The sequence below is a fragment of the Trachurus trachurus genome (genome assembly GCF_905171665.1).
Source record: "Trachurus trachurus genome assembly, chromosome: 8".
Taxonomy (NCBI): domain Eukaryota; kingdom Metazoa; phylum Chordata; class Actinopteri; order Carangiformes; family Carangidae; genus Trachurus; species Trachurus trachurus.
The window spans coordinates 3,962,036-3,987,823 of record NC_139905.1 but is presented as its reverse complement, the minus strand read 5'-3'; the positions used below and the strand labels follow the sequence as shown (position 1 = coordinate 3,987,823).

Below are 25,788 nucleotides of genomic sequence, written 5' to 3'. Positions count from 1 at the left end.
TCTGTTTGTCAGACTAGTGAACACCAGTCAGACCGATGTGTTGAAACCGATGAAGCCCCTTGGATAAGAGGCAAAACGTCTTCCTAGACAAACACAAGCCCAGTTCCCTTCCATTCAATTTGTTACCCAGAAATAACACAATTCTCTTAGCTAGACAAAAAAAAAACCGAGTCCAATAACCACTGTCAATGCCATAGTGACCAAACATCTAAACTAAATTTTGACTTGCAGTGCTCACACAAGGCCAAAGGGACGATGCATTGTGCGGGCACCGACTATTTATATGAGAAAGGAATTTAGTTTTGACACACGAGTGAAATGTTTGGTGTTGTGCTGAACTGTTAGACTGTTTTACTAAATGATCTTAGAGTTTTGAGAATGTAATTTCTCTTTCAAGAAATGAGTCAAACCAACTGAGAAATAAACTGTGATATTAGTGATCAGATCTATGAGGCAACAGGTTCAAACTGTTAAGAAAATAAAAGCACAGAGGAGTCCAGACCACAACTCATCATCATCATTCACATCATCCTCTTCACACTGATTTAATAAACTCATCTTTTTTTTTTTTTGAGAATATAAATTCTTATGTATTTGATTAAGTAAAAATCCAAAGGGAGAGAGGATTGCAACAGAACAGCAGAGAGTTTGAATCGATGTCAAAACCTGGATTTGTTTTTATATTATAATCTGCTCTGGTTTAAGGAAACAGGGCGTCGTCTCGGTCAGAAGATAGATAGATAGATAGATAGATAGATAGATAGATAGATAGATAGATAGATAGATAGATAGATAGATGATAGATAGATAGATAGATAGATAGATAGATAGATAGATAGATAGATAGATAGATAGATAGATAGATAGATAGATAGATAGATAGATAGATAGATAGATAGATAGAAAGAAAGAAAGAAAGAAGGAAAAGAAAGATAGATAGAAATAATGAAAAGAACGATACAACGATAGATAGATAGATAGATAGATAGATAGATAGATAGATAGATAGATAGATAGATAGATAGATAGAACGATAGAACGATAGATAGAAAGAAAGAAGGAAACGAAAGATAGATAGAAATAATGAAAAAAACGATAGAATGATAGATAGATAGATAGATAGATAGATAGATAAATAGATAGATAGAAATAATGAAAAGAACGATAGATAGATAGATAGATAGATAGATAGATAGATAGATAGATAGATAGATAGATAGAAATAATGAAAATAACGATAGATAGATAGATAGATAGATAGATAGATAGATAGATAGATAGATAGATAGAAAGAAAGAAAGAAAGAAAGAAGGAAAAGAAAGATAGATAGATAGAAATAATGAAAAGAACGATAGAACAATAGAACGATAGATAGAACGATAGATAGAACGATAGAACGATAGATAGAACGATAGATAGATAGATAGATAGATAGATAGATAGATAGATAGTAGATAGATAGATAGATAGAACGATAGATAGAACGATAGATAGAATGATAGATAGATAGATAGATAGATAGATAGATAGATAGATAGATAGATAGATAGATAGATAGATAGAAAGTAGATAGATAGATAGATAGATAGATAGATAGATAGATAGATAGATAGATAGATAGATAGATAGATAGATAGATAGATAGATAGATAGATGCTGTTACAGAGAAGTAACAACAGTCTCTGGCTCCTTTTCTTTCTTCCTGTTTGTATTTTTGAACCCGGTAGTAAGAAGCTCAGACGTCCAGATGTGAACTGTGCAGCTCGTCCAGATGTTGAGATGTTCTGGTCCGGTCTCTGACTCCCATCCAGCGGTTTCTCACAACCACCAAACAAAAACCACAACGTTCACTCTCTCTCTCTCTCTCTTTTTCTTTTTCTGTGAGCGGTCGGCCGGAGGACACACCCTTTCCTGTTCCTGAGCGCCGCCGTGTCCTCGTGTCACCACGGCAACATGGACCGGACCGCTCACTCTTCTGACTCCTCACATCACATCACATCACCACGGTAACATGGACAGGTCATTCACTCCACATGTTTTTATTCATTTCCGTGAACAGTCGCTCATTTAAACAAAGAAAAAAGAAAAATTCTGCACAAATCCAAACAGAAATCATTTGTTTATGTCTCATCGATCAAAACTGATCAGTTGATTCTGACAGAAATTGTTGATAAAACTTCCAGATTTTATTTTATTTTTGTTTTTGCCTTTGTAATATCTAATCTCTTTTAAAAGGTTTTTTTCTCCCAGGCTTTCTGACCTGTGTGAGACAAAAACTTGTTCTGTGTGTTGAATGTATCTGTATTTATCTCTGTCGTTGCTGAAACTGTCTTTTTAAAATGTATCACTGTATTTTATTGTTATTCATTTAAAGGGATAGTTCAACATTTTGGCATAGCAGTACTAGGTTCGTTACCTTTAATTGTCGGTGCAAGCTATTTTTAGAACGGCGGAACGATTATGCGATTATGGCAATGGGCCAATTTGCCAAAAATGTTGAACTATCCCTTTAATGTAAAGCACCTTGGTTGTTTATAAGGTGCTCCATGAATAAACGTGACCTTGACCAGATAATTAACTGACACAGAAATTAGGTTTTGAAATGTAAATGTATAAGTTGTGGTGACTCAGTTACTTTTACAAACAGCAGTAGAGTTTAAACTTTAGATGAAGCATCAAACTTTGATCATTTTGCTTTAAGTTTTTAAAAAAACAGTGAAAGTGACTCAACACGAAGCTGCAACAACCTGGACTTCACTTCACAGTGAAACAGTTGAGACAGGAGACTGGAGTCTGGTCCAGGAGGAAACACCAGAGAAGTGATTTAACTCAGGTTGTTTCTGTTTCTCATCGTCTGATAAGAGAAAAGAGAATAAAAGGCCGAACCCAGACGGAGCCTCCTCCGCTGGCAGACCGGTGTTTGTTCCTCACTGTTCCTACAACACCAGCGCCTTTCACTCTCACAACTCAAATTGCACACGACTTTTATAAAATAAGAGTTGATCTGGGATCCACAGACCATAATATGATATCCCGGCGTATCTCTGTGATCTGATCTCATATGTAGCGGTTGTTTTCTCGCTCTGTGTCTCCAGCTCGTCTGGACCAGATTCAGGAGTTCCCTGAACTAAACTTCTCGAGGTCTCAGCTCCGTTGTTTCGGTCGCTCCCTCAGGACCAGAGGTCGTTACTCAGAACCAGACAGAGGAGATAAGAAGAGAGAAAAAAAACTCTCTTAGAAAACAGCTTTTTATACCAGTGCTGCTGCTGAAAGACCCAAAACTACAGAGGCCCTGAAGGCTCAACGCACTGCAGCTTCAGAAAACACAGAAAACACTCAAACGAGCAGATTCAGACTGACAACAACTTCATCAACACAACAGGAAGTGTTTCTGGGGACACGATAAAGTGAGGGACCGGTCTGGGGGACACGATGGCTGTGTTCGAAACCGCATATACTATACTGCTAGTACGTACTGATTTGGCCAAAATGCAGTATGCAGTATGCAAACAAAAGCTAAATCTGCAGTATGCGAAACATTCCCAGATGTCGTACTGATTCGGGAAATATCTCCAGTATCTGACCAGTCTACATTGTGTACTGTATCCCACAATGCAATGTGCCCCTGACGTCTAACCGCAACCAAAGTGAAGTATCTTTGCCGTGTACTACCGTAACTATGTTATATAGTTTAATGAAATAAAACTTAATGCAGACTGATCAGTTCATTGTAAAACATTTATTTATTTTTGTAAATGTGGTGATTTCTGTCCGTAGGCTGCAGAGCCCCAAGGCAGCGCTGCTCTTCTGTTCAATACACACAGGAAGCTTCACTTTACATTCAAACTAACTAATGCTACTGATACTGCTGTTAGATTTCATCAATGAGACCAACATTTATCTCCTAAAAATAACTTAACCAGCCGGTGGTAAACCACTAAAAACCTGCGGGTAAGTTAATTATAGCGATCGTTTTCTCCCCCGGGGATGAGGACGGAGGTTGGCCGGCCGAGCAGCTCTGCAGACCGGCTGCTGCCTCTGTGATGTCCCGGTCGCTGCGGAGCTTCACTTCTCCGAAAAACATCAGAGCAAACTTCTAAACAGTCGTCATTTGGATAAACTGGTCGTATATTTGGGATCTAAACAGTTACTTTCTCACATGAACAAATATTAAAACTTAATAAAGTTACATAATAACAATAACAAATTAAACAGCTTTTCGCCTGTTTTACAGCTACCGCTACCGGTTGCCACGAAATGCATTCTGGGAAACTTGTATACTGCATACTGCGGTGTGAACGGTGTCGGTCTGCTGAAGTAGCAGACTGAATCCCACATTCAGTATGCAATATACAGTACATACTAACGCAGTATGTAGTAGGCAGTACGGTAGTATGCGGTTTCGAAAACAGCCGATAAAGTGAGGGAGCAATTTACAAGAAATTAGATAAGACTGTATTTAACTTTATCTGGAAGAATAGATGTCATTATATAAAGAAACGAAAAAAGTAAAAGAAAAGTAAAAGAAAGTAAATGAGGCATGGAGGTGTTAAGTTTTGAAATGCTGAATAATACTTTCAAAGTGCAGCGGTTAGCAAACCTAGTCAAAGAGAGAGAGAGATAGCATCTGGAACACTTTTCCTAAGTTTGTATTTAATGCTGTTGGTGGAACCCATTTTTTATTAGAAAAATTACAGATTAAACTGTCAAACTTTCATAAACAAGCTTTACTTGCCTGGAAACTAATCTATAAGCATAACTTCTCACCTACTCATTTCTGCATCCGGAACATTGAAAATATTCTCTATATAAACAAATCGTTACTATCAGGAAGTGGTTTGATTGTGAAATTATTGATGTTAAACAACTTTTTACTCTCTTACCAAGAATTTATTAATACATTTCAGCTTCCAGTCCCACCCAAACAGTTTGCCCTCAGGAACTTTTACTTTTCCAACAGTCCTGCTAGTTTTATTGTCCTTTTAATGTTTATTTTATCCCCCGTGATTTTATTTTCTTGTTTTAACTGTTATCCTCATTTTTTTCTTCTGTTAAGCACTTTGCACTTTCATTTGATAAGTGCTCTATATGCTAAGTAAAGTTTATTATTATAATTATATGTAAAAAATGTTTTATTTGTTTTTAGCCTCTGCTCAATGTATGAAAAGTGCCATATAAAATGATAATTGATGATGATTTGAAAATACATATCTATATGTTTATGTGTCTGTGTTTGTTTAAATTGTCACATATGTCACATTAAATTACTATTTCTCCATGTTAGTTTATGTTGATATTATAAACAGTGGGTTCAAAAGTCTGTTGAGCCCAGACTTCTGGATGTGAACATACATCAACATTAATGTCGACATTAAAATAGTTTTATATGTTTGCTACTTTAATAAAGTTGCAAATGTACATTAAATATTTAATTGTTCAAAACACAGTGGCAACAACTCTGAACATAAACATCTTATTTTTTTGTTAATATGTTTTAAGACAATAACACAGGTGTCATCTCTCTGGATACAGGGACATAAACTATATGATATATTATGAGATGTTTGCATTAATATAAAGAGAAAGACATCTAAATCTAAATTAAAAAACATCTAAATAAAAATCTAAATCTAAAAAAATATATAAAGACATGAAGACACGAACCTCCTCCCTCCTCCTGCTTCCTGCTTCTGGACCAGAGAGAGAAAAACAAAGTCCGGCTCTAAATTTAACCCGGTGTCTGTGGCTTGTTGTTGAGACTCGGTCGCATGCCTGTGGATCCCAGTAGTTTTATTGTCCAACTTTATTGTAAACTAGGTCACTGACGTTGTTCTGTGTGTTAAAGACCAAACAACCAGCAGCAGCAGCAGGAAGAAGAGGCCACAGCAGCTCAGACTCCTGCAGAGAAACACCAGCCTGCACAGCTGGACCCAAAACATCTGCACAGAAAGAGTCTGTGAAGCAGGACAGAGCTGCTACACCTGGACCTGGACCTGCACCAGGACCATAGCTGGTCATTTTTTATTTATTGTAACTGAGAAAAATATGAAAAACACTGCAAGGGCTCCTATAAATATAATTTAATAGTGACAACGTTTTGAACTATTGCTCTTCCTCAGGTGGATTCTTCTGCAGGAGAATTACCATCGTTGGTCCTACTACGTCTGCCACTGTTACCACTTTCATGTTCTATCTTTATTATTACTTTATTTATTATTATCAATACCATGAATAATCATGCTGCTATGAGCACTTTGCACTTCGTCCACCACACATACAGTTATGTACTGTGTGTGCCCACCACACATACAGTATATATGACAATCAACATCTTGCTGCTATGAGCACTTTGCACTTTGCCTACCTCATACATGTTGTTGTCTAAGTGTTGTCCATGTCATTCTGTATCTGTTTATGCCTCACCTTTGTATAGTAGCTTGTATTCTGTGTATTTTATCACTTTTATGTTATGTGTGTAGGGACTACAGATGGAAATTAGCTGGGAGCTAAATCTGGTGCAACCATCTTTTCATTTTTTTTTTCCTTTAAATGATTAATGTAATTGCACATTGTCCCTTATTAAACTAATAAACTAAACTAAACTAAACTAAACTAGGACCAGAGGAGGAGTTAAACTTGGACTCACCTGTTTCCTGCCGAGCCCAGACTCCGGCCACATCTGTCTGAGAGAGACAGAGCAGCAGCATCACACTGAGCCAGATGTGCAGCACCAGATTCACTCCTCTCGTCTCCATCTTCATCATCTTCATCCTCCTCTTCTTCTGCCTCTTCTTGTCTTTCAGTTCTTACTTTCCTCCAGTTCCTCTCTTCCACCCGTCCTCTCCCTCTCTCTCCTTCCCTCTGAACTCCACCACACTCAGCTCTGTCGTCTCTAACTACACCCTCTCTTCCTCCTCCTCCTCCTCCTCCTCCTCCTCCTCCTCCTCCGTTGTCATGGGGATGACAGAGGTACGAAGATCAACTGAGGAGAGAAAGAGAGAGAGAGGCAGAGAGAGAGAGAGAGACAGAGATGTAGCGCCCCCTTCTGTCCAACAGCTGTTTGGAAAAATGCTCTTACTGAAGCTGTTACAGGTGTAATAAGTTCACGTCACACAGAAAACTACCCAATATACATTAGATTAGATAGAGCTTTATTCATCCCGAAGGAAATTCTTATGCCAGGTTGCTCCAAAGGGAAATGTGCAAAGGAAATACAATTACAAAGGAAATAGAATAGACAGAAAGACAGAAATATAAAATAAAATATATCCTACAACGTCTAAAACAATAAAATAATATATAGGCTACAATAGTGCAAAAAGGAACGTAATTTGTTGCATTATTGTACACAGGTGATATATTGTTATATTTATAGATGGTTAAATTTGCATCGTCGTGCTTAGATCAACATTGTTCGTGTTAATGTTCACCTCCTACAGAAGGTCTCTAGCACCTTTATATATATTTAAATACTTTTCTCTTTTTATACTTTTTTTATATCACTGTTTGTGTGTATACAGTATGTATAGCCTATGTACAGTTTTCTTAATGTTGTTAATGATTTCTAATTCATTCATTGGGGCATTCATAGGGCTATTCTATTCTATTCACCTGCAGTATCTCCTCAGCTCTGCTGCACTTTAATATATTTTCATGTGAGGTGTTTTGCTAATAAAGTTTTGTGATTCAGTAACTGTGTTGGACAAAACTTCCCTGTTGTCTCATTTGTATTTGTCTTTATAAGAAATAATATAAACTTTTTAAAATTAAAAAATAAAGACATTAAACAGGTCAGAGTTTTTTTTACATTTATTTTCAAATTTTTAGATATAGGCTACATTTTTTTGTTAGGCTATTTTTGATAATGAGCAAATTGATTTGAATAATATCTTCGATCAGACATTTTAGATTCATGTCTAAACATGACATGAGAGCAGAAAACCAGATCATTTAGGCTACTCCACAGTTGTTCAGTCCTGTAGTAACATCCAGCTCCGCGTGTGTGTGTGTGTGTGTGTGTGTGTGTGTGTGTGTGTGTGTGTGTGTGTGTACTGTAGGTCAGCTGATCTGCATCGCGTCGCGCGCCGGTCACATGACTCGATCCGCTTCCGGTTTCTTTTCCACAGACTCAGCTGAACTGAACTGAACTGAACTGAACCAGGTAAAGTCGGAGACTCTCTAACTCTGTACCGGACCAACGTCCTGCTTCACCGGTACCGGGGCCGGTCCAGACCAGAGCTGCTGCACGTGGGTCAGTTACATTAAAAACTCTGGAGTTTGTTCCGTCGCTTGTTCCAGAGTTTTACCGGAGCGACGCCGGTGAAAGTTGATCCGGATTTGGGACCCGGTGCAGGACTTTGTGCAGGATGTGGACCAGGTCTGAGCCGAAGTAACATCTGGACTGTCGCAGCTCTGCAGGTGGTTGTGTTTCTCTCTTTTTAAAACACGAACATGGAGTTTCAGTGAGAAGAATCTGAACTTCACTGTTTCCTGCTCGAGTTGGGGAAAAAGGAGTTTTTACAGGGGAAGAGTTTTCACCAGGACCAGGACCAGGACTCTGAGTCTGAACTTTCATTTATTCACAAATACACCTGGATGCATCACCAGGGCCAGAGGTCAAAGTCTCCTCCTGCTGCTGCTGCACCCTCAGAGATAAGAGTCCACATCTGATCTGACCCAGGACCAGCTCCTCCTCAGACAACAGGTAGATAGAATAATATAGTAAATAAACTGTGAAAGTGAGTAGATTTCATGCAGGAAACAAGTTTTTAGGAATGAATGAATGTGAGTGAATCAGCTTGAGTTTTGTCAGTGTTATTCCTTATGTTGAATTATAATCAGCACTGAGCTTTGTTTTTATTATTACGGTAGTATCTCTCCACCACCACGCCTCAGCTCAGTCTATAAATCTAGATCTATAGATAAAGATCAGTAAGAACATGACACACTGTCACTCTGTGTCTTCAGTCGTTACTATGACACACAGACAGGAAAACACAGGAGACGAATAAGAAGAACTGACACTTAATTAACATTAATAAACAATCAATCCATATTATTTAGGACATGAGGAATTTTATTATGGAATGATGCTGCACTGTCATAAAGAAGTCAATAAGTCAACGATAAGACAGACAGGCAACAGTCAAGTAAAAGATAAACAGTCAGAAAAGAAAGCAACGTGGTCAAAATGAAACATGTTAAAGTTATGACATCACATTATTTCATGACATTTTCGTGACTTTCTCTCTGTCACTTCCTGTTTCAGTGACAACGAGGAGCGTTCGATTTGTGTCCTCCAGTCGTCCTGAGCGGAGTGGACGAGTGGAGCAGGGAGGACAAACAGGAAGTAAACAGGAAACAAACAGGAAGTAAACCGTAAACAGGAAACAAACAGGAAGTAAAAACAAACAGGAAGTAAACAGGAAACAAACAGGAAGTAAACCGGAAACAGAAGCAATGCCGTCCAACAGATCCGTGTCCGACGCTCCGATCACTCAGTTCATCAACTGCAGGATACTGAGAGAACACAAGCTGCAGAGGTAACACACACACACACACACACACACGCACATGCACATAGTGCACACACAGCTCACTGTCCTGTCCGTGTGTGTGTGTGTGTGTGTGTGTGTGTGTGTGCAGAGAGGACCTGTGGGTGCGTGACGGGAGGATCTTGGATCCAGAGAAGCTGTTCTTCGATGAGCAGGGCTACGCCGACCAGCGAGTGGACTGTGGAGGCAGCATCATCGCCCCGGGCTTCATAGACGTCCAGATCAACGGTACTGTAATCATATAAAGTTACCTGTGTGTTGGTGTTTCTGTGTGTTTCTGTGTGTGTGTGTGTGTGTGTGTGTGTGTGTAACTGTAACTGCATCCTGTCTGATTAAGTGTGTGTGTGTGACTGACTTGACACATGTTATGAGCTGCATCCTGTATCAGTCTGATTTAGCGTGTGTGTTTATAAACATGTTAACGAGCGCCAGGTGGATTGTTTATAAAGTTAACGAGCTCTGGCCTGAGGCTCAGAGGTTACCACGGCAACTCGAGGTGGTTGCCAATGACGATAGGGGCCCCCCAGGCTGAGACAGACAGAAACGTTGAGAAAAAGAGCGATTTTCTGCCTCTGCACTGGTCTCGCATTTAGGCTTACTGTGACAAAACGGTAACTCCTATCAGAACAAAACACAGATCAACATTGCTCTAAGGACTTACTGAAAAATTTGGTACGATTTGGTGTTTCTACAGTAAATATTTTGGAGACGCTGGCAATTTTAAAACATCGGTCCGTTCTGCTTCTGTCAGAAAATCTTTGTATTGGAGTCAATGAGCAGCAGAGACAGACGTGGCCGCACTCAGAGGCTGATAATTAAAATTCTGTAAGTCTCTCTGATTTTTTGAGCACATGTTGAGAGACAGAACAAGTTTGTCTACTAATTTTGAAAAAATCATGTGTGTAGAGTGTAAATTGTGTCCAGGGGGAGTGTGTAAAGAGAAAAGATTTTCTGGGCTTTCTCCCACCCTAACTGATGATGTCGCGCACTCTGACACGAACATTCCGTGCAATACACACCCATTATAATCTTATAATTTCTCCAAAAATGATCATGGTCATTGAACAGGGATTGATCAAAAACTGTAGACCGAATCTCCTTGTTGTTTACATTCTACTTCCGGGTAGAAAACCAGCTGTAATTTGAATGAGATCAATAGTAACGAACAAGAGTTTAGCTATATATATCATATTTTTCACGCCCTATCACCGTTTAGACAAATCTGAAATGATTGAAGAAACATTACTATTTCTGTGTGTGTGTTTTGTGTTGCTATGTGTTGTATTTATTCAGTTTGGGGGAATCACAGTGTCTAGAAAGCATCAGTGGCTCAGCTGACAGGGACAGCTAACGGTAGCTAAGCTAACAGCAGGACGTCAGCTGTTAAAACCCTCCCGTTGTGGAACACGACATGAAACTACTCCAGTTAGCTCAGTCATGTTGCAACTCAGATATCCGCTGGAGAAAATATTTTTTCATGGAGCGTTTATTGAGTCACTGAGTTATTAAAGTTAAACAGGTAGCTAACCGTTAGCCCAGCTAATCTATGATAACCATGACTAATTACAAAAATGTGCACACAGAAATAGTAATGTTTGTCCAATCATTGGTTTTATAGACTTTACAAACATCAGATTAGTCTAAACGGCGATATAGTAACATGAAAAATTAGATATATATAGTGAAACTCTCGTCCGTCACTATTGTTTGAATGCTGGTTTTCTACCTGGAAGTAGTTGTAAACAACAAGGCGATTCGTCCTATATGACCTATCAAAACGTGGAACAATACAGCCATGAAATAGCTGCAGGGACCAGTGCTCGGTGCGATTGCCCCGTGGCCCTAATAAATGAATCGAGCAGCAGCTGTGAGTGAGTGAGTGGTTGACCCGTCTTCTTGTCTCTGCAGGAGGGTTCGGTGCCGACTTCTCTCAGGCGTCGGACGATGTCGGCGCTGGAGTTTCCTCGGTGGCTCAGAGGATCCTTGAACACGGCGTCACGTCCTTCTGTCCCACGCTGGTCACGTCCCCTCCTGCTGTTTACCACAAGGTCACAACAACAACACAACAACAACAGATCTTTATCATTCACCTCCATTGCACCAGAGAAACACGATAGTGAGGGTTATGTTTTACCTCATGGAGGATATCTCCAGAACGCTGAAGGGAACTCTCCAACATGTCCATAGTTAACCCAGAAGCACAGTCGTCCTGCCTTAACCCTCCTGTTGTCCTCCTGGGTCAAGGAAGGAAGGCAAGAAGGATGAAGGGAAAGAAGGAAGGAAGGAAGGAAGGAAGGAAGGAAGGAAGGAAGGAAGGAAGGAAGGAAGGAAGGAAGGAAGGAAGGAAGGAAGGAAGGGAGGGAAAAAGGATTGTGGAAAGAGGGAAAGGAAAAAGGAAGGAAAGAAAGATGGAGGGAGGGAACAGATTAGTTCAAGGAAGGAAGAAGAAGGGAAAGAAGGAAGGAAGGGAGGGGAAAAGGGATTGTGGAACGAAGGAAGAGAAAAAGGAAGGAAAGAAAGATGGAGGGAATAGATTTGTTCAAGGAAGGAAGGAAGAAGGGAGGAAAGATGGAAGGGGAAAAGGAAGAAAATAAAGATGGAGGGTGGGAACAGATTTGTTCAAGGAAGGAAGACGAAGGGAGGAAAGAAGAAAGGGAAAAAGGAAGGAAAGAAAGATGGAGGTATATAGGGAACAGATCAGGTCAATTGGATCAAAAGAGGAAGGAAGAAGAAGGAAGGAAGAAGGGAAGGAAGGAAGGAAGGAAGGAAGGAAGGAAGGAAGGAAGGAAGGAAGGAAGGAAGGAAGGAAGGAAGGGGAAAAGGATTGTGGAAAGATGGAAGGGAGAAAGAAAGGAAAGAAGGAAGGATGGAGGAAGGGAACAGAAGGAGCGTTAAACATTTGTATCCAATAGGAGACTCCTGTCCCATCACATGATGAGCCAGAGAGAGTTCATTTACATCAGGATTGTTGCTCTGTTGCCGTGTAGGATCACGATTATTGAAAAAATCTGCTGTATAAATAGAATATATAATGTGTAGACTATCATTTACACATTTTACACAAGCTAAGACCAAGACATGGGGTTTTATATGGAAGGAGAACGTGTTGTGCCTCATTACAGACACAGACTGTTTTCATGGCAGGCCAGTGAGGCATTTCTGTAAATAATGTAAATATTATGTTTTGTATCATAGTTGGAACTCTTATTCTTTTCCACCTGACCCACAAGATCTCAAAGAACAGTTATAGAGTCTAAAAAGAAGTTTATCATAATTTTCTGTGTGTGTCCAACAAATATGTGTGAAATTTATTTTCCGTTTTTTATTTTCCTTTCATTTCTGATCATATATCTTTTTCTATATTCACATGACGCCACTACAGGATGAATATTCTTAAAGCCCAGGTTGTCCTGAAGAAAAAAATGATGTCAGTTATTTAGATTTTGCATCACAGGGCCGAGGTTTTAAAAGGATTAATACACAAGGAGAGCAGGAGAGAGAAATACAGAAGAAAATGCCCCAGACTCTGAAGGGTTAACTTACATCCCTATTCAGGCTCAGAGGATGAAAGTTTTTTTTTTTTTTCACTGAACTCCTTTAGAAAACTGTGTCATCTCCTTTTAGAGAGTTTTATTTTTATGCACCTTCTTGGCTTCAAACAAAGAAGAAAAAGAAGAAGGAATCTGAAACATGTTGTGATGCTGATGTAAACAAAACAAAGGGGGAAAAAAGACAGGATTTCCCATCATGCTTTGCTTCTAACCACAGCATCAACTGTTTGTGTTTCAGGTTTTGCCTCAGGTCAAAGTTCACAACGGAGGACCACATGGAGCCGGAGTTCTGGGTAAGACCGAGTCCGGGTCAGGGAGTTAAGATGCATTCAGGACGAGTAGGAGATTTGATCACTCAGGGCGTATTCACACCAGGAAAGTCCGATAGTTCACTTGCTTTGGTGCGGACTAAATCTTTTTTTACTTGGTGCGGTTTGTATTCACATTGCATTTTTTCACAAGCGGATCAACTTTGTAAACAAAAGCACGTGTGTCCCACAGTCGCTCAATCATTGGATAAAAATGATCAGCGGGAATTTCCACGAAAAGTAGCTACACAACGGAGGTCATGAATGCGTTTCTTGCTGCCTTTTTCCAGTTGCACCTGTCCTGTGCTTTTTCATCACTTGGAGGCTATGTGGCCGTTATGCAGCCGTCCCCGTGAAGGACGGTCAGACAACAAACACACACACGTCTGCATGTGCGTCTGAAGGATGGTGCGCTAAACAAAAGAAAAAAAGGACGGCACAGCAAAAAACAAACAAACAAAAAACCTAATCATTCTCTCAGGATGCCGCGTTGCCGATCGGCATTAAAGCCTAGTCACATTTATTTCCGTTAACGGTTATTAATCGGATAACGACTTTCTGTTATCAGTTTAAAAATATATTAAGAATGTGCATCCTGAACGGCGACGGGTGCGTCCTCTCCAGCATCTGATAAATGTTTTCCACTGACCAGATATCAAGGAGGCAGCGTACGTGTCTATCTGTGCTCCATGTCGACCCACGGCTCATTGTTGATCATTTCCACATTTTCTGACAACAATGGAAGCCTGTTGAATCCAAAAAGGCGCTTGGATTTTGCATTTGGTTCGGGAAAGGTTCGGTTTGCATTCACACCGGACGCGAATCGCACCGGGGTTCGTTTGGGACTTTGGTGCGGATCAAACAAGTGAACCGAGTCCCAGCTGCAGAGGTGGTCTCGGTCCACTTGTTTGATCCGCACCAGAGTAGTTAGTTAGTTGGTATTCACACCTCCCCAAAAAGTCCGCACCAAGGAAAAAGTCTGTTTCAAGTGAACTAAACAAGCCTGGAGAGAATATGCCCTCAGACACATTCAGAGGTGATCTGGACGTTGTGTGTCACTGCAGACAAGGCATAAAGTGAACTAAGCACCTGCTTAGGGCCCCGTGACCATTAGGGGGCCCCAAAAAGCAACTAACTTTTATAGCTCTATAGTGTGTAACTTCTGATGATCCCTAGAGAAATCCTGCATATGTACAAAAACCTTTAATTGTTGTTGTTGCACTTTATTCACAACCAAAAATTAAAAAGCAAATGACGAGTTTACAGCAAATGCACTGTCTTTTTAGTTTATTTTGTTACTTTCAGGCCTAGATGACATTCAGTTTCCCCCTCAGTGCTATATCATGTTGAATACTAAGTGTAAATCAACCCCAGGCTGCGCTTTTAGCTGAATTTGTTTCCACTTCAGATTAAAAACCATAGATGAGTAAAAACATGCCAGGCTGGGATGATGATTCGTAAAGACAGATCAGAACAATTTAATAAATTTATAGTAGGTGTTTAAATGATCAATAATCAGCATTATTGGCAGTAATAGAGGGCCTCAAAATAAAATTTTGCATAGGGCCCCATGGAGGCTTGGGCCAACGACACACATTGGTCCAATGGAAGCGCCTCCTGATGGAGGAATATGGGTATTGCAAAAGCGCCCATGACATCTCTGCATTGTTGGTGAATGAGCAAGTGTGGTGTTTTCAATCATTTAAGGACATTTATAGATCACCCACGTTAATAGCATCACTGAGGATCCTTTACAGATAGCGAGTAAACCCCCCCCCCAAAAAAAACAGTTTTCTACATGAATGTTTCAATCTATATTTTATGATAAACAAATTATAAGTATAATTTGATATGACCAAGACACCTAAAAACACGGCCGTTTTCATCAATTTACAAGCAAGTGGGCAACACACATACATTGGAGTGAATGAGTTTTCTGGGCGCTTTTGCAATACCCATATCCTGCCACTCGGGGCGCAAAACCCTTAAACCCTTAAACCCTTAAACCCTTACCACGGGAGTCAGGGGCGGAGTGGGGCACCAAAATCTACCGGGAAAATTCTGACCGCACCGGCCCACCATCGGCCCACCCCCCCCCCCCCCCCCCCCCCCCTTCCATATGGCAAAATATATGAGTGCCAGAAGAAAAAAAGAAATGTGGGTGAAACAACTTAATTGGGGGTCTGGGGGCCTCCCCCAGAATTTTTTTTTATAAAGGCTACACCATTTCCCATATTCTGGTGCATTTTAACACATTGTTACTTTTATCTAGCTAAAAAAAAAAAAAGAGTGAAAGAGCTGCAATTAGTGCCTCCCAAGCAGATTTAGCCTACTTAACACTGCTGACCATAACATTACATCCAGTCATGTTTACTCCTTTATTTCCCCCTCTCAACTACTCTACTCTGCAAATTGATTTTACTAACAGCGCGCTGCAAACGCCACGGTTTTGGGTCTTGTCCTACTCACCAACATGCTTCGGTGCCCAGAAGACAGAGTGGGCTGCTGCTGTGATGTGAGAGGTTCCGGCTCGTAACGGTACCGCGGTCCGCGTACCGACGCGCACTGGCCGACTTACAGTAAAGCACGGACTGTGTTGTCTTGTTAACTTATAGATAACGTAACACACGGGCAGGACTGATAAGGTTTGCTGGGTAGCTTCCGTGAGTCGATCTGTTTTTAGCCGCAGCTGCTAGTTTAATGATAACTTTCACAGTGATAGGCTGTAATGCATTTGCCGTTTCCCATGAGGCTTTGCACCATTCTACATTACTTTAAGAACAAACAAACAAATTAAATTGCTAGCTACTTTTATATTTTGTGGTCATGAAAGTTCTGTAACATTGAACAGAAATAATTAGATAAAGATAGGAGGCTAAAAAAAATCATTTAGTAGGCTGGATTGATGAGAGTGTGATTCACTATCGCAACCATGAGTGAGAGGTAGAGAGACATGAAGGGGTACAAATAATGGATGGAGTTCCTCAATATGTGTAGAGGTAGAGCTTGGAGTTTATCACGGGGTCGTGCAGTAAATGTCACTTTCAACTCGTGAGCACCACACGGCCACGCAGGGCAGCTTACGGGCCGGCTCACTTCAGTTTATTGGCCGCCGGCCGACCGGGAAATCTCCCGGTCCTCCCGATGGCCACTCCGCCCCTGACGGGAGTCAATGGTGGTGTCCTTACTCTCTTATTCCAGTGCTCTAGGTGTACCTGTCCTATTTGGGGCTTCATTTTATGGGATGTCCATTTGTGAAGTAGATCTTGTTTTGGGTTTGTTTGTTTGTTTGCTGAGACACTAATTGTTCCTTGGTTGCTGTGTTTTGTCTTGAGTGTATTGTTTTGTATTTTTATGCATAATTTCAAATAAAGAATGTTTTAAAAAGCCACACCCCCTTCTATATAAGCCCCTCCCCCTATCTTGAAGCCCCACCCCCCTCTTGAAGCCCCTCCCCCTATATTGAAGCCCCACCCCCTCTCTTGAAGCCCCGCCCCCCTTAGTTAAAGGCCTGTTGTTGACCCTCTGTGTCCGTGTGTGTTCAGGTTTCCACCTGGAGGGTCCGTTCATCAGCCTGGAGAAGAAGGGCGCCCACCCGGAGCAGTACCTGCGCTGCTTTCAGTCCGGGGGCGTCGACGACCTGCTGGAGACCTACGGTAACCTGGACAACGTCGCCATGGTGACGCTGGCCCCTGAGCTGGCGGGCAGCCAATCGGTGGTGAGGGAGCTCTGTCGGAGAGGAGTCAAGGTGTCGCTGGGTGAGCAGCATCTGCTTTACTAACACCTCTGATCAGTCAGGTTTTTTTCTAGAACTTTTTTTTTTAGATCTTTTTACCACTTCTTTAAATTTATTTATAAAAATTGACTTAAAAATGTTACCACCTTTGCTAGATAAAAAAAAAAAAACTTTTTCAGCACTTTTTTCTAGAATTGTTTTTGAAAAATTTTATTAACACCTCTGATCAATCAAGTTGTAGATTATAGCAGTGGTTCTCAAAGTGTGGTCCAGGGCCTCCCAGGGGTCGTCCCCAAATGTTACCACTTTTTTATTTATTTATAAAAATTGACTTACATTTTTTTTTACCACCTTGGCTAGATTAAAAAAAAATAAAAAATTCTACCACTTTTTTGTAGAATTTCTTAAAACCTTTTTTCTTTTTTTGAAATTGTACTAGTTTTTTGAGAAATTTGACCACTTTTTTCTATAATTGTTTTTGAAATGTTTTTACCACTTTTTTCTAGAAAATTTTTGACTTTAAAAAAAAAAAATTAGAAATCTTACCACTTTTTTCTAGATTTTTTATTTTTATTTTTTAGAATTTTTACCACATTTTTCTAGAAATATTAAAACGTTTGTGGAGAAATTGTACCACTTTTTCCAGAAATGTCTCCATAAAATTTCCCAAAATTCACACCGTTGGCTCTAATTTGAACATAAATTGACAAAAAAAGTAACATTCTTCAGTCTCAGAAGAAATATTTGTATATTTCTAGTGTTTGTTTCTAATTTTTGTCCAATGGGGGTCCGTGGTCTAATTTGTGTCAATTAGGGGTCCTTGATGTAAAAACGTTTGAGAACCACTGGATTATAGATATTCAGTTGTAGATTCTCGGTTATAGATAATAGATTATGGATTAATAGATTAACAGATGACCTCCCTCTGCAGGTCACTCGGTGGCCAACCTGTCTCAGGCGGAGGAGGCCGTTCAGCACGGAGCCTCCTTCATCACTCACCTCTTCAACGCCATGTTACCTGTAAGCCCCGCCCACCACGCGCTCACCTGCTTCACCTGGGGTTTCCCGCCTTTTTCTGACCTATGACCTCTTTAAACAAAGCCGAGAGTTAAAGTGAACCAGCTTTACCACAAAGAGGTTTTTGTTATGATAGTACTACGAATACAACTACTACTACTAATACTACTACCACAAATAATCATTTTAAAATAAAGTAAAGTAATGATACCATCAACAATATTTTATTCATCGAGCACTTTTCTTAACAAAGCTTTAGAGAAAATATCACAACAAACAAACATGACACAAATTATTTTTCACTTCTCTCTCATCTTGTAGTTTTCTCAGTTTACTAAACTATTGTGCTTATTTTGTGTGCTTTATATTTTAACGGAGTAAATGAAAAGAGGAAACGATTTAAACGAGTAGCTACAGTGGGTACTAGTTTCATTTGGACGTTTCCCTCACGGAAAGCGTGATTCACGCGTTGCGTGAAATTGTAGGTCACACTGTAGCCACTAGGTGGAAGCATCGTACTGAGATGCAGCTCAAAAGATTTTGGGGTAATTCCACGTTTGACCACAACGTAGCTGCAATGGAGAGTGGCGCTGTTCATAGGCCATAGGTACTTAATTTGCAGCTGTGGTCGAGAGAGCTAGAGAGTGGATGAAGAGAGGGACCGCTACGCCGGTCAATCAGATCAATGTTGTTTTTTTATTGTTTCACAGTGGTTACGTTCAACAGGATCAATGGTTCTCAGCCTTTTGGGGGTCCCCTGCATATTTTTGATCTCTCCTGTAGCCTGGCCGGGTGGCTCCAAGTTTGAGTAGTTTGAGTTCTGCAAGTTCTGGTGAATGTAACAATCCACTCATAGCCCACGACCGCTACGTCCGTGCCAGCAGCCTGGACCCGATGCTGCTGGACTCACGAGCGGAGCAATAATGCACATCTGTCAGCAGCTGCTCTTGAAGGGACAGATTAGATGCTGATTTTGTCAACAGTGACTTTGTTGCATCCAAACATTTAGCATATCTGTCGGGTGCTGTCTCTTATCCGGTACAAAGTGGGAGATGACAGAACTACTTTAATCGAGGGAAAGCTACATTGTTGCGAGTGACTCCGGCCGGCGTGTGCACATGCACTAAGCCGAATATTCTCGTTTGTCCCGGACTCCCGGGACTTGTAACGTGTTTTCTTCATTCTTCATTAGGCTAATGTTAACACTAGAACCACCCAGATGGTCTCACACAGGCGTTTGTGTTTTTCTTACGTAAATGACTTTGTTTACATTAAAACTACAGGTCTCTCAGTCCGTGACTTTTCCATGTGTGATGGTTTCTGAAGCTTACAACTTACACAAATGAAACATTCGATTTCTGGGCATTTATACCTCGAGCCGACAATAGCTTATTTTTTTCTTCAATTATTGTTTTTATCTACAGTTATATTTATCATAATATGCCCAATTCGGGAGGGAGAGAGAGGGGGGGGGGTGCCGCGGTCACGTTAATGTAACAGTTTCCAGAGAAATACAAAACAGGATATTATTCATGTTACCCTCTGTTTAGGTAGGCTAGATAAAGGTCTCAGTCACATTTGAACAAAAATAATGCAATTAGGCTAAATATCATAGGATCTTTTTTTTTAAAGATAGGCCTATTTTATTTTTAGTTCCATAATTCAGAGATGATTTTCATTTAACGAAATGAAACGAAACAATGAAGCGAAGCCTACAGTTTTGTCCCCCGGCTTATGAAAAGTGTGAGGAGAGGTAGCTATCTGTAAGAACTGGTTTTTCTAAGCTGACTGAACAGCTGTGTGGAGTTCTGTGGGGGGCAGGGCTGTAGCCTACTTGAGTGAAGTATCCACAAGCACACCTATTGATCAGAGATAAATGAAGGTGCTAATGTGTCGCTGATGTGTCTATGGTCCTATAGACCGCTGCATATAAACCACACTGTAGCGATTTTCACCCAGCCTCGCTTTCAATAAAACACACACTAGCATTCTATAGCCTAATTGCAATCAGTGAAATATATGAAATCAATATAAAACACAATTTAATATGAGAGTTGCTGTTGCTCTAGTTTAATAGCGCTGCAGCTGCATTTCCCGTGCGCCCCTGTCTGTATGTGAACCTGTGTCTGTCTATGTGCAGGCAGAGATCAGAGATGGTGTTTTTTTTAATAATCATGTTAGCCTTTCACCAGCTCTCATCTCCGCCAGTCAGCCTCTCAACCTGCCGCCTCTCTCGCGTGCGGGCGCACCGCACGTAAACACACGTGAGACGTGGACACATTTATTTATTTATTTATTTATTCTGTGGGAAACACTGATCAAGCTGTGCGTACGCACAACTCTCCGCAATATTCCATTGATACATCACACCGGACCCAAGAATGGTGCGGACATGAACACACCTCATATTCCACCCCCAGAATGCATCAGCACAACCATATATAGTCAGCACGTGCATAATTAAGTAGCCATGTGCTCTGTGGAGCGGCAACAACAAAGACAACACCCAGAATGATGCTTCGGCGGACCTGCCCTCGCTTTTGAGGTCGGTTGTGAGAAAAATGCCTGCTGTGCAGACAACTGTGTTTTTTTTAAAGCACCCCTGCATTACACAAACACACACATACGGTAGGCTATATATAGCCGCACATATAGGCTATATCAGTGATCATAATAATGATGATAAGAGAAAATGCATTGTTCACTAAAACTGCACGTTGGCATCCCAGACTGAAATAAAATATTTGCTTACAGTGAGAGCTGCTCTACTAAGTGAACTATAGGCTACCTTTCTTGCGTTACTAATGTTATTGTGTCTCGAGTGTTTCAGAGTCGGCCGGCTGTAAACCAGCTGACCCCGACTGACTTTTGTTTTTTTGCGGTCACATCAGCACGGCTGCATCTTCGGTCGCGGCTGCTGTGGCCATTCATCCAAAACATGGATGAATGAAACCTATATCCACACATCTTGTAGCCTATTTCTATCGAGGGAAAGTTATTTCAGGATATCCTGTTTTATCGCCCAGCCCGAAAGTGACATAGGTTATTGCCCGTTCATTCATGAGAAATCATCCAGCTACACTCTCAGTCAAACAAGGTGGGGGATGAACACTACTGTACAGTAGTTGGCTCATTTTAAAAACACACCGGCAGCATCGCCCACTGAGTTAATTAACTGCTGTGTGGAAAACCACGCTGTGGTCCGTAATCGAGGTGCAGATGGGTGTGTTTGGAGCTGACAAGAGGATCGATAAAAGAGAGTGAGACGTAGGCTATAGCTGCCATCGTTACATTTTTCTCATTGAAAAACTATACTGTATTATTATTATATTGCATTCCCCATTCGTGTTCACTGCTCCGTGCTGCTGTCTTATAGAGGCGATCTGCTGCTCACAGATGCCACCTGGCGGTTGTTTGGACACATTGCAGCTTCTGGTGAAAACACAATTACTCCTCCACAAAAAATCCGCGTGAGCCTCCCGTGACTCACGCGTGAATCTCGCGTGAAACCCTCCAAATGAAACTAGTACCCACTGTATATGTAATAGAAGTAAATAATACACAATTTCACACCATACAACAATCACAGCTAAATATAAACGTATTTCATAGAGGCTACTGCAATAATACACAAAAATATGCATTCAAACCTCAACAAAGAACTTAAAATGTCTAAATTCTAACCGTTTAAGACGAGGGCCGCCATGTTTTGATGTTGTCGTGACGTCAAGTTGGAAAGTCGGAGCTCTGATATGATACCTGAGTTTCCGACCTGTAATTGCTAGGGATGAATAAAGTATTATCTATCTATCTATCTATCTATCTATCTATCTATCTATCTATCTATCTATCTATCTATCTATCTATCTATCTATCTATCTATCTATCTATCTATCTAATGTTGTCTTGAACGCAGCATTACTATGAAGGTAGATAAATACAGAAGCAAATTAAAACTGTTTTTAAATAATAACCATGATAATACAAACCTTTTTATGTAGCACCTTTTTACAAATAATGAAATAAATAAATGATTTGCCTGAGGAAGACCACATCGGTCGAAACGTTGTAAGCAAGTAGGCTATCCAATAAATGGGAGCTTAAATCAGTGTGCGGATATTCCCTTTTTTCTTTCCTTTTTACAAATAAAACAGAATCAGTGGAGAACAGACTACATGGATCAGTGTAAATAAAGATGATTTGTTCTGGTTGTGACCCAGTTCCACCACCGGGACCCCGGGATCGTGGGCCTGTTGACCAGCGACCAGGTTCCCGCCGGTCGGACCGTCTTCTACGGGATGATCGCAGACGGGATCCACACCAACCCGGCTGCTCTGCGCATCGCACACCGAGCCCACCCCTCAGGTCAGAGGCCGCGAGGCTCCGCCCCCTCTCTGTGACATCACTGTCACATTACACACCACAGTTTAATATTTTTACGTTTTTATGTGAGCGGTCATCTTGTTTTCAGGCCGTCTGTCCACACAAAAATATTATTCTCGTTCGTTTTGAAAAAAATCTCTGTAAACACAACATCATTTCAAGAAATATCTGCGTACACACAGATCAACTAAAAACGCTGTAGTGTATTATTATATCATATTATATTATATAATAGGTTTACTTTTCTCAGGTTGTTGAGGGAGGAACTGAAACTGAGAGCTTTTCCTCTGAATTTCATTTCTGAGCAGCTTCTGCTCATCGCCACCATAAACATTAAACACTGATCAACAGTCACGCATTCATTTATTTACTCACTGATAAGATGGAACAAAGATGTTCTGACCTGAGAGACGCTAATAAAAACTGTGAGGTAGATTTATTGTATAAGCTCCGGTAACAGTGGTGATAAAAACTCATACAAAGTCATAAAGACGGAGAGAACCATGATGTGATGCAAATTATAGTAAAATATAGAACATATAAACCGAACAACAACGTGATGAGCTGTTTTCTCTAGAAAACAGTGTTAATGTAAATGATTGATCTGCTGATCAGAACCGTGTCGTGGTGTCGTGGTTGAACTTCCAGGTCTGGTTCTGGTGACGGATGCGATCGCGGCGATGGGTCTCCCCCCCGGCCGCCACACTCTGGGTCAGCAGGTCATCGAGATCCAGGGTCTCCACGCCTACGTAGCAGGTCTGGTCTGATGAAGAGGGAGCTGGATCGATCTATCGATTGATTGATTGATGAGATCGATCGATTAATTGATTCTCTGTTGAACTCTCTCTGTGTCTCAGGCACCAAGACGCTCAGCGGCAGCATCGCCACCATGGACATGTGTGTGCGCCACTTCAAACAGGCCTCAGGTCAGTTTGGCTCTTCCGGTCTGTTAGAGAAAGGGTTCTCAAAGTCCTTGAGGGGGTTCAAGGGGGTCCCCAACTTTTTCTTGTTTTTTAGAATTTGTAAACTTTTTTGGGAACTTTTTGCCACTTTTTTATTTGTCATTATTATTTATTTATTTTCTTTGAAATTTTACCACTTTTCTAGATGGGAAAAAAAAAAAAAAAAAAAAAAAAAAATATATATATATATATATATATATATATATATATATATATATATATATATATATATATATATATATATGTATATATATATGTATATATATATATATATGTATATATATTCTTTTTGGAATTTTTTTTTTTTAGAATTTTTACCACTTTTTAATTTTCTTTTTTTTTTTTTTTTACAAATCTTACCATTTTTCTCAAGATTTTTTTTTACCACTTTTATTTTTATTTTTATTTTAATTTTTTTTTTTTACCATTTTTACCACTTTTAAAAAATTTTTTTTAAAGAAATTTTACCACTTTTTCCATAAATTTTTCCACAAATTCACGCCTTTGGCTGTAATTTGAACGCACATGACTAAAAAAAATAACGTTCTTAAGTCTTCAGAATAAATATTTGTATATTTTTTTTAGTGTTTGCTTCGAAATTTTGTCCTCGCTGTAAAAAAGTTTGAGAACCACTGCGTTAGAGGTATTTAATTTATATTGAAAAACATAAATTAAAGGGACAACGAGGAGTTTCTTCATCGGCAGAACGAAAAATTCCGCGACAATAAAAAAGTCTCATATTAATGTGGATCAATCTACGTTACCACTTGTTAATGGGCCCATTTTAGATAAATATATCATTTAGTCTCTATCGTACTTATTTTATATTATTATTAATGGTGGAAATGCTGGGCGAGCCGACCAGCGTTTCCTTACTTTCGGTTTCGCGGACGCTGCCCGGCGAGTCATGAGAATAACGCCGCCGAATCTCCGTTTATGGTGGGAACTACGACGGTATGTGATCGTCTTCAAACCTCTGACTTTAATTCTTGATGAATGAAAACATGAGTCTGTCTTGCGCCGGTCAAAGAATTTCACTGTGCGCGCGGAGGCTCATAAATGTAGTGAGAAAACACTTTGCTTTCCAAAATTCCTCGTTTATTCAGCCATGGATATGAAAAAAAACCTAAGAGGAAATAACAAAATGTTTCAAAAACATCGGTCCCATCAGTCCATATGGATTAACAGGATGGAAGCAGTCTAACAGCATAATAATGATACTAGTGTGTGTGTGTGTGTGTGTGTGGGGCCAGGCTGCAGCCTAGAAGAAGCTCTGGAAGCCGCCTCCCTCCACCCGGCTCAGCTCCTGGGGATCAGCCACAGGAAGGGGAACCTGGACTACGGCTCAGACGCAGGTCACAGCCCTTCAGAATAAAACACACCATCATTTCTGCACTGTTCAAACACACTCACACACTGATACACACTCACTGATACACACTCACACTGTTTTGCAGACCTCGTTTTGCTGGATGACGCCCTCCACATCAAAGCTACCTTTATCTCTGGAGAGGAGGTTTGGAGAAAAGCACCATAGAAGAAGAAGAAGATGCTGACAGCTCTGGACCCCGCGGTGCCTTCAGGGGACGTCGTTCCCCACAGAACCACAAATCTACGACCAAACCAAAACCAGGTCGACTCAGACTGAGACTGTGTTAGAAATGATCTAAATGTCCTGAACAGGCCACCGTACAGAGGACAAACCGTACAACGTAGCCAACGCCACGACGCCTCTCTCTAGCGCCACCCTCAGGTCAGAGGAGATAAAGACAGTTGGATCAGCACAACTCTGGTTATGACACAATGTTATAAAGGTTGTTTTTTCAATGAATGATTCTGCACTTACTGGGACTGACACAGGTTTTTATTTTACCTGGATCCAAACATTTCTCTATTATATTTTATTTTAATCATACGACACAATTTTGATTTAAAGGGAAACATTTAGGAACTTTAAAAAACTGCTGATTTAATCTTCAACCAAGTGCTGTGTTTTCTAAGAATCGTTTTCTATGCATAATGTACAATAAGTTGTATAAATGACATTGAGCTACATAAATAAAATTTGTCTTAAAGGTGTACAGAAATGGCCGTTTGTCCTGTTTGTCGCGCCGAGTTGTCACGAGCTGCAACACGAGTTTACCCGAGTAAGGAAAACAAATTTGATTGGTCGTTATCGAGCGGGCGGGATATTCAATGTTTGGGGTGAGACCGAGCTCCGTGCGTGTGTGCGTGTCTCAGACGTTTGAATGACGGATGACGGATCCAATATCAGTG

General features: G+C 40.5%; 2 protein-coding genes across 2 annotated transcripts in view; one reads left to right on the top strand and one right to left on the bottom strand.

The window, feature by feature from the left end:
* Nucleotides 1-6,764, bottom strand: part of LOC310989804 (plexin domain-containing protein 1-like) — a gene marked incomplete at both ends in the record, with an annotated part of 33,642 nt that extends 26,878 nt beyond the window's left edge. Inside the window, one exon of the mRNA XM_083976953.1 lies at nt 6,647-6,764. Within this exon, the coding sequence (XP_083833079.1) occupies nt 6,647-6,764 (118 nt within the window). The remainder of the gene's footprint in view (nt 1-6,646) is intronic.
* Nucleotides 6,765-8,143: 1,379 nt separating this feature from the next.
* On the top strand, nt 8,144-25,578 carry amdhd2 (amidohydrolase domain containing 2). Its single transcript, XM_083976424.1, has 12 exons — nt 8,144-8,704; nt 9,269-9,542; nt 9,646-9,782; nt 11,463-11,602; nt 13,344-13,398; nt 16,959-17,171; nt 18,081-18,169; nt 22,387-22,531; nt 23,198-23,305; nt 23,407-23,475; nt 24,765-24,866; nt 24,969-25,578. Exons 2-12 carry the CDS (start codon nt 9,460-9,462, stop codon nt 25,046-25,048), a joined length of 1,221 nt encoding a protein of 406 aa, XP_083832550.1. The 5' UTR covers nt 8,144-8,704; nt 9,269-9,459; the 3' UTR covers nt 25,049-25,578.
* The last annotated feature ends 210 nt before the right edge of the window (nt 25,579-25,788 follow it).